This window comes from Chiroxiphia lanceolata, chromosome 4 (genome assembly GCF_009829145.1).
Source record: "Chiroxiphia lanceolata isolate bChiLan1 chromosome 4, bChiLan1.pri, whole genome shotgun sequence".
NCBI lineage: Eukaryota > Metazoa > Chordata > Aves > Passeriformes > Pipridae > Chiroxiphia > Chiroxiphia lanceolata.
This window is the reverse complement of record NC_045640.1, coordinates 59,795,271-59,812,709: the sequence shown is the minus strand read 5'-3', so window position 1 is coordinate 59,812,709 and position 17,439 is coordinate 59,795,271. Positions and strand designations below refer to the sequence as shown.

Here is a 17,439-nt window from a genome sequence, read left to right as displayed (position 1 = left end):
AAAATCTTAAATCCTTCATCTTAGTTTACATCTCTTTCACGGTGAGCTGAACTACCTTGCATTTGCTGTGGGATAACAGACTGAACATGGGTCCATACTTCAGTTTCTCTGTCACACAGAGCATTGAGCTCTACATTCCCAAAAGCATCCAGTGATATTGAGTAGCTAAGGTGAGGTATTACTAGGTTCTATTTTCAAAAGAAGTCTTGAAAATCAGGCCCCTCAAAGAAGTGTTTTAAATGGGATGCTTGAATGCTAACCCACCAAACCACTAGCACTTTTATAGCTATATGAATACCATCATGCTTTTCTCTCAGATTCTTCTTTTTCATGGTTCAACTTTCCTGGAGGCTCCTTACACTTTTATTTCCTGTTCTACTTTAGCCACTCATTAAAATTTCTGAGACAATGGGATAGCACTTATGCTGATCTTATTGTTGCAAACAACTATTTTTAGATAATAATAAAGACCATTACTAGGACACACAGTGTTCTCCTGTCAGAGAAATAACAAAGCCAAAAGTAGAATGCACCTGAGGCCTTAAAATAATCATCCTCTGATAGGAAACATGCCATCCAAAACACTTGATCTTAATACACTTGGCAGGGCTTTTGAAACTTCTGAAATCACCAGAGCAGGAGTTGAAATCACTCTATGACCAGATTCTAACACTCTTGCCCACTCTGGGAAGCACCATAATCTTCAAAGAACTGATGAATAAGTAAGTTTATCAAAAAGCTGGCTGAAATCCGACATACACGCACTGTGATTCCATGAGTACGTTTTGAGGAACAGCAATATCAGTTCATAAAACACTAAAGTTCACTAAGACCATACAAGTCTCCTTCCTGCTGATGAGGCATGCTACATTAAAATTCAAACCTGGGGTTTTGTGACTCGAGATATCAAGGGAATTACAAAGGCTTTGAGGTCTCTTAAGACATGAGGCATTAATAAAGCAACTGCATAATGGTCAGCAGCTCTACTCCCTCCATAAAAGCTGTTAGTTTCAAAACATCCAGATTTTAAAAAGATATGCCTACATTTGCCTACTTGCAGATTAAGAGGTATATTTTTATTAGCAAATGGGAATTCTGCATTGCATTGAGAGTACCACCAGAAGAACACAGGAGGAGCAGAAGGCAGACCGTCCTTGATGTCAGTTATTCTATGCTTGTCAAAATATTTAGGGCAAATCTACAGTCCATAGGATCTACTATTTATTTCCTATTAAATATATAACTAACAAGTTATTCAAAATTAACAAAATATTCTTGAAGCACAACTCCCATGCATTTCTTTTAGAGATGAAAATAGAAGAAAGTGAGGAAATAATAAGCTTCAGACTTGTTAACTTCCTTGTATATTGACTTATGATCAATACAGAAACTTTCATTCCCAAATGCCCACGTTCAGCATTTAAAGGGAATCAGATTTTTTTCTTAATCGTGGAATCTGGTATGTCCTTTAATTCCCAATGCTACCACTTGAAACTATAGACTCTTACATAATGCCAGTACTAAGTAAGGGAAAATGAAACATAAGATATCACAAACTGATGAAGTATTTAAAATACTTCCAATACATTCATCGTAACAAGAGCCGAAACTGATGTAAAACGAAAAATCAGATGTTCTAATTGCTTTAATCAATCGAAGATCAACAGTTAGAATGCTGTTTTCCACAGTCCAGATCTCAGAGGAACTCACTACCTTCCAACAATGGAAAAACTGGAAGAGACACAGTTATGATTCCACTCTTTACTCACACACACGATGCTCATCACAATCACACTTCTAGACTACACAACAGCAGCACGAGAACAGCTATTTGTCTCCCACCCATTCTCAGTGCAGAAGAGAATCTCTCTGGGATATTACAAAGAAATATAAAATATGCTACTCAACCCACCAGTCGATAGTCACTGCCTGTTTTCACAGTGTTCTGTCAGACCTGGTGAAAATTCTAGCCAATGCCACAATGACTTTGCCAAAACCTGTCCCAGAGGATCACAAATTCTCTGTTTTCAGTCTTAAAGGTCAGTTTCTATATCCCTGTTCATGATCTAGCTTGAGTTTGTGATGTACAGTTCCGGCACAAACAAGTCTTTTAGACTCATTAGGTTCCATCTGGTCCTTTCAAAAAAATACGAGCATCTACAGTTCCAGGACTGCAATAGTCCCCTGACACTATCTTTCCCTTTTAGCCAAGAGAACTGGGGAAAATCCACAATCATGTCATACTACAGGTAACAAGGTTTCATAAAACATCAAAACTGCACATAGAGTATAAAAGCAAAGATACTGGTATCTGTATGTCGTCTTTACTAGTGTCTTCAAGAAGAGATCCAAAAGAAATCTGAACAACTCTTGAGTAAAGGCAACACCACTTGGATAAATATGTCTAGACACAGTGGCTAGACTTCAGAAAAAAAATCTCCTGCATGCCTTCTAATTACCAAGAAAAAAATGTAAAGGTTTCTTTATTTAACTTCCACATTTCGTAATAATGACTAAGAGAGTGTATTAGCAACCCCAAATGATTCCCTTCTTTTCCTATATTGTATTCGAAGTCAACCCAGATGTCGACTCGAGGTTCTGATGTCTCAGTCAGAAGGATCACATACGGAAAGATGACCTTCCTCTGTCAGCAGAAATGTGATGGTGGAGCTACAATCAATGCCTGCTCTCTCAATTTACATAATATTAGAAAGAACCACCAGATGTCAATCAGGTTTTTGTTCAACCTGTCAAAGAAAATCACGTAGGAGCAAGGAATCTTTTCCTCAGAGCTATAATTAATATCTCCTTTGAAGAAAACAACCTACTACTTACCTGAGAATATACAGTAAAATGACCAACAGTCAAGAAGTCACCCACTTGCTTTCTAATGAATTATAGCCCAGTTTCTAACTGAGTTTTCAGTATTACTAAGAGACAGACAGCTGCTTCTAGCAGCAAAGGAAGGGCCTGTGATCTCACACTGCTGAATCCCTCTGGAGCATACAACCATTTAGATGACTGTAGGTAGAAATATTTGGGAGATTTCACTAGTTTCACATCTATTAAAGGCACTACATAACTAACTTTCAAACAACCTTTGTTGGAAAGATATCTTTAGCTCTACAAACTCTTATTGCTGAAAGCATGCTGCACACCACAAACTAAAAGATAGTATCGTTCAACACTTTGTTTCATTGCTTCTCAAACATCTCAGTAAAACTGCCTTCTTCCTATTAATCCTCTACAAAACCAAAACTTTGGTAAGGCCAGAATTGTTCCAGACGCTACAACAAGAAGTAATAAAATGAAACAAGGTAAGCAACCCTTTACAATAATCCACACAGTATGCATCTCAAACCACATACTTACATAACACAGTGTTTTGAATGTTAATTAATTTAGAAGCATGAAGACCATAAGCAAATTTCACAAGTTAACATTTATCTGATTACCACAATAACCTGTTCCTTAAAAAGTCTCCTAGATCATCTCCTCTTTTCTTGGGGGGTAGGAAGGGGAATATGGAAATAAATTAAGAGAGGAAGAATAAAAAACTTGAAAACTTGGCTTAGTTATAATGTAGCTTCTGGTCACTGTTTAGTACGGATATTTTCAGTCTCTGAACTTACCCTCTAATCTAACTGTGAAGAAAGTTAATTCAACAGTATGCAGTATCCACCAAATACGGTTGTAAATTTTTTGGGAAGGAGGGTGATGGGGAGGTTGAACATATGGATGCAGTTAAGGTAAAAACAGATGTTTGTTACTTTTCTTTGCAGCAACACTCAGAAACTAAGTCAAAATTGCTTTTTTTTCATGTTTATGTCTGAAAGAACTATAAAATTAAATATGAGGGAGGGCGGGTGGAGGGGGAACTGCAGTGAGTGTCACAGAGAAAGAATGAAACGGTCTCCAGTTTTGAATTCAAATCCTGAAATGAAGGCCCATAATAGTTAAAAGGCAAGACATACACCATTTAACTCCAGATTTAAAGACCTTTAAAGGGACTAGCTCGGAGTTGCTTTCATCATGCCTCCTCAGACACAAAACATCGAACTGCCTGAAGAGTCCAAGGGCACAGCACACACATGTTAAAATGCACGCCTAGGTCTGAGGGCATGACAAGCTACAACCTTACTATTCCCTACAAAGAAGCTGCTTTCAGTGCCCCTGCAGATCTACACCTAAGTATTCCCAGTTACTTCTCAAATCTCTAAGACTTAATTGCCAAACATTTGAAAACCCAGGTGAAATAACATCATGCATTGTAATACATATTATTTCAGCATACGTGTCACGGACAGAAAACGTTTTGGGTTCATCCTCCATCCTTCTACACAGTATTTATGTCCAGAAAATAATAGCCCTTGCAAAAATAATTACTTTGGCTCTCTGCCGCTCCTACCTCACTTTTCAATATTCAAAAAGGTTTACACACATGTTCCTTAGTGAGTTCTATTGGCTTGAGCGATATGCAATAATGATTACTTGCTTTCCCTTTCCTTCCACCCAGATGTTGCTTTACAGCATCAGAGAACACAGACTATTTGACAGGTTTCCCCTCAGACAGTGAAGTTGAATGGCTTGGAGGCCAACCGACGAGCTCCTTTCCCCACGGGACAGTGATTAAAATCAAGCTCTGCTAACAAGTGATCAGAAAACCTCCTCTGACCAGAGAGCCACTTATGCTCCTACAGGAAGATTCTTAGTTAAATTCCTCACAGACTGCGGAAACACGGGTAACACTGGCCAGAGAACAAGCACGATTCATAACAATTAGATAAAACTGCTGAAGAGATGCAAAAGACTATAAAGAGAAGCTCTTTGTAGCACCATCTCCCTTGTTTCATAACAGTCCCCATTAGATCAAGAATGTGAAAAATGGGCAAAATGCTTTTCTGACACAGGCAATGTATATGCTGGCTGACTGTACACCTGCCCTGGGGACATTGCACTACACTTGACCCAAGGAAAAAATACAGCGTTCAAATGTTAGTATCATAAATTCACACACTCCCATTCGCTGTTTTGAAAATAAAATGAGCAGTCTACTTTCTTCATGTCAAACCAGAAAATTGTTTCTCTTGTTTTGACTTCACAAATCAAACCTTTTGAATTGAATCACTTCAAATCTGTGTTTTCTCATTGAACTATTCACTTAACATACTGATTTAAGAAAACTGTCTTTATTAGCTTTGAATTCTTACAAATGGCAGAGAAGAGAATGGAGCAAGGACAGAAGAAAGGCTAAAGAAAAGATGTTGCAAGATCAAGAGTTATATACTGTTCTCTAGGTATCATTAAATCCAACTGCAAAATGTTTGTGATAATACCCTCTGTTAACCAAGCAGGGTGTAGAAGGTGCCTGTTACTGCCCACTAATGCAGGTTCTGCTTCAACCCAAGCACCACAGGTTTATGGCTTCAGAGCTGAAGCGTGGGCAGAAATACTGTCAACAGCCCACAGAGGGGGGTATTATTAGAGTACATGAGAGAGTTGCTATGAAGCAAAAAGTGCACAACCTTTGCCTGCTGTGGTGCATGAGGGATGTATGTAACAAAACTGAGCGTGCCTCATTACACAAGAAAACAACAGATACACGTAGAAATTAAAGCCATCAAATTTAAACTAAGCATAGAGGTTTTTCTCCGTTCTTTTTAGCTTCCTTGCAGGAAACACATCTGCTGTATAATATTTTTCTTTTCTTCTTCCCACTCCCCACTTTCACTTCCTTCTGCCTGCTCAAAATACCAGAGTTGTCTGGAGATTGATTACTAAGTCTAACCAGTTGTTATTTATAAAATCCAAACTACTGCAGATACCTGGAGGGGGAGGGGCTACCCTATGCAGGATTACCTTTTTCCTCAAAGCTATTTGAGATTCAATATATGAATAATACATTATTCCATTTGCATCAGAAAAGTGTAGAAAGGAGCATAGCATAGGATGCCTTCCACCACATCTTTAAAAACAAACCCCCTAACCCAGCTCGTAAACTACACTAAGAAATTTTCTGCGAGAATAAAGAAAAATGAAGTCTTTTTGTTCAGACAAATCAGTATGACAATTACATGGCAATCAAAGTAAAACAGGAAGTAATCACAGTTTGTGAGAATACAAATAGAATCCCCTCAGGGCCATGCAAGTTGTTCCAATCTGAATATATACATTCCAGGCATATTAAACAGAGGCACAGCACGGCCTGGTTGCAATCTCCAGCTCACGCAGCTGTCCGTCTACTGCGGCGTAATCCCAGCTGCCAATCTGAAAGAAACCAGTTAGTCAGAGCAGACACAACCAACAGAAACAAATGTCACTCAATAATGTTCAGAGGCACTGGGTTCATGGATAATTTCAAACAGTATCTCTGTCTGGAGCACTGATGTGCTCATTCAAAACACCTAAATCTTTGGCTACTGGAAAGAAGCAGATAAAAACCGCTAGAACTACAAAAACAGGTCTGGTAGTACTTCAAAGAGACTGACAAAATAAAAAGGGAAAAGAGTTTAAAAAGAGAGTTAAGACGAATTTAAAAGACCTGCAAGTAAAACTGGATTCAGTACAAGCAAAATCCTAAGCAACTCTGGGACTAGTTTTTAAAATATAACTGTTTCTGTTCTATTTGAGCACCACAACTAAAATTGCTTCAATCTCTCTTTGCCGTGGCAGATGAAGATCCTAAGAGAGTAACTCACTGCTTCATATAAATTCAATAATTATTACAGAGAAAACAGTGGTATTGCCACGTGCAATACCCTCAAACTTCATAAATTTCTAGTATTATTCATTTGCTCTTCTAAATAGCTAAATATAGTCTCTAAAACTTGCTACCTTCTCACAGTCTACTTGGTACTTAGCTGATCCCAAATATTCTGATATAAAACTTTCTCCTCTGGAAAAAAGCAATTCAATCCAATCTGTTAGCATTCCACAGAATTTCTTAAACTTTGATGAAAAAGTTTCATTAAAATAAAACATTTCAATCTGAAGGAGGCTAATACATTAATGGTCTTTTAACTGTCTTACGTGATCATCTTTCAGAATGTGCAACAATTGTGAAAAAGAAACAAATAATTGATTTTGCTAAGCTACGAAATACATTTATTTAAACTCTCATAACCACTACATGCAAGACCAAACTTGCTGTTTCCAAACTACGGGGAAAATACTATCTCAGAGTCTTCTACTGCAATGAATGAACCTTTTGTTATTATTTAATAGTATGTAACATTTAACTGAGACTTGATTTTTAGACACTGCTTGAGGACAAGTACCTTTGTCGACCACAAGCTTTCTCACTCAAGCAGCAGCTATTGATCACACATAACTAATAACTAAAATAATAAAGTGTGGTAAGTAAATACCACACACATCTACAGACACAGTGGGAACACTGATGAGCTAGATACCCTAGGTTGCAACAAGCAAATAGAATGAAAACATTGCAAACAAAATTTTTTAGTTTCCCAGTTACTGTGAAAGTCAATTGTTTGGACAGCATAAAGAACCTCCAAATAATCAAAGCATGCTGATGACACAAAGAAATTTTTGTAGCCTATTCACTTCCATGTTTCATTCAAGCTAAATGACTTAGTATATGATAACTGTAGCTATTATACAGAAGTATACCTCATCCTTTCCACATATGGAAGAGGAAAAAAAGTTTAAAAATAGAAATAATTTCTATTAAAAAAAGTTATTTTTGAAGGATTATGAACATGGCTTTTATCCATACCTTGTTTACCTTTTGATTACTCTCTTTTATTTAATGCTGGCCAACAAATATGTCAGTTATCTAAGACTGACCAGCCAGGCACAAATGAAAATGTAACAAGCCCAGGGGGTCTCAAGACCTCTCTGGCTCTGATAGATCCACAAGACAGGTCAAGCAAGAAGAGGTGAGGGAACTGACTGCGCTGAAAATTTCTATCTTTGAATTTCAATCAGAGGCTGAGGAAAAAAGCACCCTGTGCTGAAGAAGTAATTCACATTAGTTATCTGCTTTCAAAAAGCTTTAATACTTCCAGCCAAAGCATCTCAGTCCTATTTTAAATAACTCTAAACTATCCTTTACCTGCTGGATAGAGAAGCAGAAGCAGCAGGTAAAATTAGAATCTATTCTGTAATGAAGGATAAAAGAGGACAACATATTTTTCTGGATCAGAACCTAGCCGAGTACTTTCCATGTCTGTTTCTAAGCACTGTAGTAAATATTTGAGACAAAGGGCAATAAATCCCCATTTGTCACGTCAAACTCTGGGCTGAATGGAATCAAAGAAGCACCACACCTCCCAGATATCACAATAAACACTTGCTCATTTTGCCTGTTCACTCCAACACCACAAGCAGGTCACAGCGTGAGCTGAGGTGTGAGAACTAATAGGTAAATGACACTGAGTGGTGGCAGGAATGGTGCTCCTGTTATTTTAATGCTCTTTTCACTAGAAGAAAGTACTTCCTTTCATGGGAGAGTCCTGATGCCCAGACAAGCTGATTTCCTCGAGCAGTGTTACCTGTCCACATGGGAGGCCCTGTCTGTGTTATGCACTCTTGCTCTGGGTGCCTTCCCTGGAAAAGACCAGGACCAAGCATGAGTTTGGTTGCATTGCCAAGTCCACCTCTCCTTAGTCATGAAGTATGCTTCCTTTAAAAACAAGCTTTCTTGCTTCTGGTTACGTATAATTGTATTTTAGAATAGATCTGCAATTAAAACAAGACCAACGTTAAACATTTATTTGTTTTTTTCACACTGTTCCTGTGCTGTACAACATCAAGCATGCCATCTGTGCAACACACTTCTGGCCAGAGATGATTCAAAGGTTGTTTCTATAATACTCTGAATTTTGCCTGCATGAATTCGTTACTTACTGAATTCACCACATCTAAATTTACTGCTCTGTGACAGTATTTTATAACCACTTTATTCTACATTTTAAAACTCATCACAGCCACAAAGACTGTTGCCCATCCTGCTAAAACCAGATTGATCATTTTCCCAACTATTTAGTAAATGTTAACTATGCTATAAATACAAATTGTGTTTATACACTGTGAAAGATTCACTGTTGTCAGGGTTTTCCAGCTGAGTTAGAGCTGAAATATGCTATTAACTCCCACCATGAACACAGCTAAAAGAGAGGCCAAAATGCTTTCTCTGGGATAAGATATCAGATCTGCTACTGCTGTCATGAAACTGGGGTCATGTAAACTAAACAACCTTGTAACTTCTTTTGGAAAGCACAGAAGTCTCTCAAACTGTAAATATTTAAAAATAAAATAAGACTAATAAGAGATAGGTCCAAGATGCACAAAACTTACCCAAAGATATTAATCTTGAGCAACATTTAAAAGCTATTATCCATAAAATAATTCATCCCATATGCCTTTAAGCTGAAAATAAAAGAATTATTTTCTCTCTGTATATAATCAGAAGTGGCGCATTCAAATAACATACCGAATGCTATGTCCAAGCTGATTCTTCACAATTTTTGAAACTCCTCAGTTCATATGGAAATAAAATATCATCAAGAGAAAGAAAGGTGCCGAGAGAACGGAGAAAGCTGTGCTTCCTAATGTTAAACAGACTACCTTCGTGTAACAAAAAGGCATTTTCTCTTCAAAGGAAGAAGTATAAAACAACAGAACCATTTAAGGCTAAAAGCAAATCGCCTGATGGGGGTTATTAATTGCATGGGACTTATACTTGTGTTTTTTGAGCTATTATTGCTAATTTAAAAATCATTAGTCTTCCGTAATTGTTGACTTCAAAGATCATATCAGATGCTATTTTAATTTTTTTTTTAAATATGGTTAGGTGCTTTTTGATAAGCATGGTAGAAAATTCAGAATGCTTCCTGAGGTGCAGGGGTCCCTGTATAAACCAACAATGCATTCTCCAGGTAATATTTTGTCTTCCCAGTATTAACTTCATCTCTTTTTTTTGCTCTTATCCAGTGTTTACACTAACTACACAGGAGTATCAGTGGAAAAATGGACTTCTAATTAGTAACAGTGAATCTGAGTGCAGCCCAGATTCACAAACATCCTTTGTGAATCTAAGCCAGAGACAAGAGAAATTTCTATTCTTCTGATCGAGACTCTGATTAAATACCCACAAATCAGTCCAAGATGCAAACTATTTTCTACAGATTGTGCTTCAGCTCTTAATCAGTTGCTTGTCCAAATGACTTACAAGTAATTCTGCCTTTTTTTTTTTCTCCATTCTTGGATAGCTATGGCAAAAAGAGAGCAGAATTTGTGATAAGAAGGTGCTGTGAATTCTCTCCAGAACAGCAGGATGACATTTATCTGTGCTACATGACTCCTCCTTGCCTCTTCTATAGGCCTCAAAAAAGAGCCCTTCCGTGGCACATCTTGTGTTTGGGAGTTCAACAGATCAAAATATGGTGCTCAAGAGGAAGTCAACAGAAGGCAGAGATACAGCACACCTCTACCTCTGCTGGTAAATACAGTATTTTCCACTGGAAAGATGGTTACTGCTTGTCAACTGAACAGCAGCTTCCCTCTGCAGCTGTAACCTCCTTCAGTAAGACACTCAAGTACAAGGATCAGAGTCAATGACAATGCTACTAAAATGGTTCAAGGGAAAAAGAGGAGGATGAAGGAATGGTCTCTGCAGGGATGAGTAGTGCCAGCAGAGATACTGAATCTCTTGCCTTGCTTCTCCTGGCTGCAGCTCCCTTCCCCCACTGGTTGCGACTCAAACCCTTCTCTCTTGATCTACTCCCCCCCCCCCCCCCGAGATTTGCCTTTGAATTATGCAAGCTTTGCACTCCCCAGGGTTTATCTGCCAAAAGGTAGCATGTGTCCCATGGTTTGCATTTTAGTTTAAGATTTTCTATTATGGCAGTCAGATCCTTTCAAAATACTTTACTTCCTTTATTCCCATAGGCAGGAAGAATGGCAGGAAAAAATTGTTCACAGAAGTATAAGAGGAGGTAAAAGTTCTACATTTTCAGTTTTAAAAAAAAAAAAAAGAAAGGTGGAGTATGGTTTTAATCAAGTAGTTTTCTTTCCTAGACGAGTACTTCCTTCTTGTAATATATATAACCTGACTGCCTATAAAAATAAAGGTGCCAGTTGGAGCCATTTAGGAGACCTAAGGAAATTCTGCATTAACCTACACTCCTCCAGTCCTCAGTTCCTTCCACTATTGTTCTGTGTGTGGCCTCTTTGATAAGTCAGGTCACCAATATCCATACAAATATCTGCAAAGATACTTCAGAAACACATGCATCATAGCCTTCTCATTACTGATGTGGCCCAGGCTTAGCACTGACTATGTGGGGAAATAACCATGGTTTAAGCACGTGCTATTATTTCCACATGATACCTAAAAGCCTCAAGAACTTGCAGCCAAAAACATCCTTTTTGAAACGAAGGAATCCAGAGTAAAATTTCCAGTTTAATACTTGACTAATAAACAGGTACTAAATCTGAGGTGTCGTGCCTGCCTAAAAATACTGCTAATTTCCCAGATCAGAAATTCATTTGGCCTCTAACCAGGAATTTGGTGGAGAAAAGACAAAATATTTTCTGGCAAGCTGCCTGAAGGAGAAAAATAAATGCTGATTGAAGCTGCTTGGCAGTACAGAACGTTAGCGTAGGTCCTCAGGGAGATGGATTAGCAAGCAGGAAGAAGGTGATGCTGTCAAAGGTGCATGATAAATTCATTTAGCACATAGATATAGAATGATTATGCACATAGATATACACACAAACAGATTTTTCATTACTTTCATCTCTACTCATAAGTAAAAGCAGAATAAGTCACCATTGGTGATGATAGCCATTAAATCTCTGCACTGTCAATATCCCATCAGAGCTGATCATACTCAAATCTCAAACTGCATATACACACTTATACATAATAAGAAATACACTTTAAAAAATACATGCAAATAGCAAGTGATACCTAACAGGAATCCTTCAACTGTTTTAATGACCTGCTCAAAAATGCTAAATAGAAGTATTCCATTGGACCAATCTTCAAGCAACTCAGAACAAAAATGCTATAAGACACCGTTCATTCTGCTGCCTGCATTCATCACTGTGTATTTTTGACACCATCAGTAGTGTTTCAAAATTCTGCTGCCGCTAAGCTACTCCATTATTATGAACTCAACAACACTCCCCGTTCTGTTTTCATTTTTATATGCCACTCAGCTCAGGCAGCACAGAACAACTCAAAAGAATGAAACATTGTAGTAAAGTACAATAAAAACATGGCAAATCCAAAATATCTGGTAACAAAGTGAATGCCTCTCTGAGATGACCTACACATGCAGACAGATTTGTAACTTCCCTGGTCTTAAGTTACTTTTTTTTCAGACTACAACACAAATAGAATAGATTCCAGTTTGTCTAACAATAGAATTGTTCTAGAAAAATTAAAAGCTTAACAAAAATTGTGCGCATAGACTGCTATTTTGATTAGTGTTACTTCAATTATTGGTTTCAGAAGCAATGGTTCAATGATGGTTCATTTAATAACAAAATTAAGAACAAACTACATATATTACCCGGTCTATATTTCAGCTCTCACTTAAACCAAGTACATCAAGAGTCTAATACTCTTACAAGGTAAGAATAATTCCTTGTCAGTGAAAAGTGGACAAACATTTTCAGTGAAATGAACACATGACAGGGTGAACATCTAGTACTCTAGTATTAGGTCAATAACTTTTTCAAAGCCAGATGATGACATTTTTTCTTATAAGCCAAGTGTCCCAGTATCCCCTTTCTTAGCTCAATTAAATGTATTTATGTGCAGTGTAAGTACTTTAGCTTTAAGCAGACCAAAATGCTGTCTGCAGACTGATGGCAACCCACATTATGTTGACAACTGTGCTGGTACTTAAGCCAGTCCCGGTGTACCCCACGTGCCATGCAAACCCCCCAAATCTTCTCACTGCACACACAGACCAGCTACAACCCACAGTATTGCTATGAGATGACTTTCTCTAAGAGGCTGGCAAGGTGCCCCACACAGTCAGATGGTCAATAAGTACAGAGAAAAGAAAATAGTATTATTTAAAACATTAATCGCTTATTCTCAGACTTTCTTTAAATAAGCAGTAGATAACAAACAAAAACTTCAGGTAGGATTAACCTAGAATTCTACTGTGAACTTCAAACCTAATATTTGTAAGCAGAAATGGATTCATTCTCGTTTTCATTCAGTTCATGCATATTCTCTGTCGAACATCTAATCACCCATTTAAATAAAATAGTTGATAGCATTCACATTACTTTGTTCTCAGGGACTGAGAATATTGTATAACAAAGTAGCAGTTATGTTTATTCTATAATTAATATACTTGCAGTTATAATTGATACCAATGTATTGTCTGAACAGAGGACATAAAAACAATCAAAATCTGTTTGAATCGCCCACTCCACTCTGTTCTTTTTTTTAACAGCTGTCTAGATGGAGGAGGAAGGACTCTTTAAGCCCACAATATCCTATGAGATACTTCAGCAAACAGATTTTCTGAATGATGCTGAGTCTGAGTAAAACTACTGATCTTTCCAATGTTTAAATATCTACTCCTGCATATGAAGAATACAGGACAAGGTATTTTAGTTTGATAGTAAATCAAATTAAAATATTGGGAGCTGCAAAACCATAGTGTTTTATGTGTACTACATATGCAAGACTGCGCTTAAAGAGAATTGTTAAAAGTGCAGAAGTAAATCCAGAAGTGCAAGCCACGTCAAGGTTGCTCACTGCCTTTTGCCACTGACATCCAGTATTAGGAAACAAAATGACTGATTTCAGCAACTGAAGCAATCCTCGAATATTTATTTTTATATTGGTATCCAGTCTGGGCTGAATCCAGGCGCACAAAGTTTAAGAGCAACTTGCATGCTTGTTCTGTTAATTCTGCATGCTGTGACAACTGGTTCAGGCACCTTGCATTTGACTGGCCTGTAGCCAAACCACAAGAGAACACAAAGAAATGAAACATTCACCAGAAGCCTTGAACAACGTGGAATCTTTGCATTTTCAACACTGCAGTGTTTAATGAAGACTTTTTCTTTTCTGTATTTAAAGCACAAACTTACCTCCCTCAATACGGAATCCGTTATTGAACTTAAATTAACAGCTCCTTCATAAGTCAAATAGTAGAATACATTCAGTGACCTAACAGCCTCTGGTCCTTGTTGTTTGTAGCCAAAAATCAGATCAATCCACTGGTGAAGCTGGCAGGAAACAAACTCACTTTCTAATGCCTGTAACAAAAACACACACACAAAACACATAAACGTGAATTTCCCTGATAGTCATCATTTGGTAATCACAGAAGCATTTTTTTTTAATAGCATACAAAATTACCTTAACAAGTACTGTTCTTTAACAATACAAAATTGCAAAGAGTATTTTAGACATTCTATCCAAACAAAAGGTGGGCCCTGTAAGAGATGCCTGAGTCTCATGCCCTACTTCCCACTAACCAGGAGACCCTGCTTTTAAAACTGTAACAGTGAGAATAAGACAAAAAAAGCAGTAAGTGGAAAGCATTTGTGTCTTTATAGACAGCCTGGCTATGTCTTTATGAACTCTCAAGATGAAATTGTGCTTTTCTGTGGGATCTGCAGAGTGAATAATAACAGCACAATTATCTGATTCTGAGAGCCAGAGAGAAGATTGATAAATTTGGGGAAATGGAACTAGCTAGGGATGTTAGGGTACAAATTATTTAACATGTTAGACTACCAAACTGCTATCACTTCTATGCATTTCTTGTAATCATCTCTTATACAAACCTATACAGAAACCTATACAGAAGTGCTATGCTGAACAATTAAGCTGCTTTTCTGAAGATGTTATCCAGTTATAACCCAATCCCAAAGACAAAAGCACAACTATATTAAAAGGTAACCTAAAAACCATTGTCATCTAAAGAGTTAATTCATCTAGATTAAATCACTAGCGGAATTTGCTTTTTCTATTTTATACAGAGGGTTCAAAGTACTTCTTATTTGAATTAGCAAACAAAACAACATAACAAGCTGATATTCTCTTCATCTAACAAAATGAATGGCATTTTCCTTGCAAAGGAAATTCCTAATTTTGAGCAGAGGAAGTTGAAATTAATCTGAAAACCAGGCAAATCACTCTGCAATTTGCACACAGAAATGATGGGTTTGTTTCATTAACCGATGCCTGAAAACAAGATTTAAATTGACACATAAAACCAGCAATTGTCTTAATTTGTGTGGTGCACTCCACACAAAAGCCCTAAATATGTTCAAATTAGAGCAAGCTGCTTGATTGTCACTGCAGTCTCATGTCATATTAATGCATGACAAACATTAAACCATACACTTAAATGGCAATTTATATCATTTAAATGTTTACTGCCACACCAGATCATCACTCATTTAAATGTGACTTTCTGACAGCTAATTTCAGTTAATTTTCCTCGATTCACTTAATTAGAACTTTCAATCAAGAAAAGACCTGTACATATCTTAGACATCATATCATTCTTTTTTTATTATTACTTTTATTAGGATACTGAATTGCTGAAAGCATCCTTTAAAATGAATTACCGCACAGTTTAGTATCTCTTTGGATGTTCATATAACAATACCTTACAACATATATGCTTAGACAGGACTTTTCCTTTCTTTTTCTTTTTTTTTTTTTCTTTTTAATTTAAAAATCCCCACCCAATGTTTAGACACAGACACACAATTAAAACAATAAAGAACCACAAGCAGGTCAATTAAAAATTAATGATTTCAAAATTGTTTAATAAGATAAAACCAGTCAGGAGTCTCATGAGTGTCCATAATACTACAATGTGCAGCCATAAAATTCTACAGGGCTCAGCAAATGACAATGATCAGAATTAATTTTCATGCTATCCTGCTAAAAAAAATTAACCCTAGAACATACTTACTGTTATCATTATAACTATTTAATGCCAAGAAAAATAGTGTAATGAACTTGTGATTTTTTATATATATATTTATATATATATATTTATATATATTTAGTGTCCATAAGTTGTTCATATTTTCCTTTTCTAAAAAGTTAGATTTTTAGTGAGTCATATTATCCTTACAAAGCATTCGGACACGAATAACTAAAGGAATATCACTGCAATCTCCTTAGATTAACATATGCATAAATGCAATTTTTTTTTCCTTAAAAAAGCAAAACTAAAACACACTTTTTGCCTTCTCATGGAATGGTTGGGACCATCCTGAATTTACTTCTCTTTTTCAAGTTTGAAATTATTTTACACTTGTAATTTGTACAGATGCAAAGTAGATTTTTTTTTTTCCTTATTAGGCCATCTTAAGTCTACTTTCTTAGTTGCCAAATCACAAATAAAAGGGCTAAATGAAAAATGGCTACAGTCAACATCAGGACCCCGAAGGACAGACCAAACACAGCACACAAATCCAAAGGCTAAATAAGTTTGCCTGACATTTCAGGTTCACAGTTAAGCTCTTGGTTGGAGGGAAGTGCTTATGCTATGACACAATCAATGAAGGAACAATAATTAACAGCCTGTATAACGATTAAAAAATAAGGAAAACAACATAGTGGACCGACCAGTCCATGTAGTGTACTTTGTAGCCAGGTTGGTGTCTACCATGTAGGTATGGGCCCTCCTTAAGAAACCATCTGAGAAATAAAAAAGTTGCAATTTGCATAACCATTCAGTTATAAAAAGGAGTGGGTTGGTGGGGTTTTCTGGGGCTTTTTTTTGGTTTTTTAAACATCACTGTTAGCCTTTACTTCTTGCAAAACTAAACCAAGGGTATGGATGGCTAAGCATTTAGGATTACTTAAGCATCCAGGACAGCCATTGCTCGTTAAGGTTCAAGTTAAACACAGCACACAGCCATGGGATATGGGATACGAACATCCTTCCCATGCTGCTCTTAAAGCAAACCCATCAATTGTTAGAGCTCCCACGGCAGACCAAGTACATCATTTACTGTTTGCTACAAAGAAAACGTGCAAAACAAGAAAACCCTCGAAAGCATCCAGCATAACATGGTAATGTTCAATCCTATTGAGTTATTGTAAAACAAATCAGTGACTAATGTCCAATTGTTAAAGGATCAAACAAGACCATGAAAAGACTGTCACGTGAAGCCACACACAAATTGTCAATTCTGTCCACGGGGACTCATATTAACTTTGACAAACTGTCTTGGGGCTGATATCTGTTTTTTTAATGAGATCTATTAGGCAGAGACTAAAACTCTTGAGATATGCTAAAAAGTACAGTATACAGATGTCAAACACAAACTCCTATTAGTAACTTTCATTTCTCTATTCCCAAGGTAGAAGCACTTCAGACACATCAACAAATAGAAGCTTTGATCTTACAAGGAAATTTTAGTTTATTCATAAATATTTTTCAAGTGCACAATGTGATGCCACTA

General features: G+C 36.9%; 1 protein-coding gene across 1 annotated transcript in view; it reads right to left on the bottom strand.

Moving 5' to 3' along the window:
* LRBA (LPS responsive beige-like anchor protein) overlaps positions 1-17,439 on the bottom strand; it is a 399,190-nt gene that overhangs the window by 46,424 nt on the left and 335,327 nt on the right. The window contains 1 exon segment of the mRNA XM_032687089.1: positions 14,092-14,259. Within this exon segment, the coding sequence (XP_032542980.1) occupies positions 14,092-14,259 (168 nt within the window).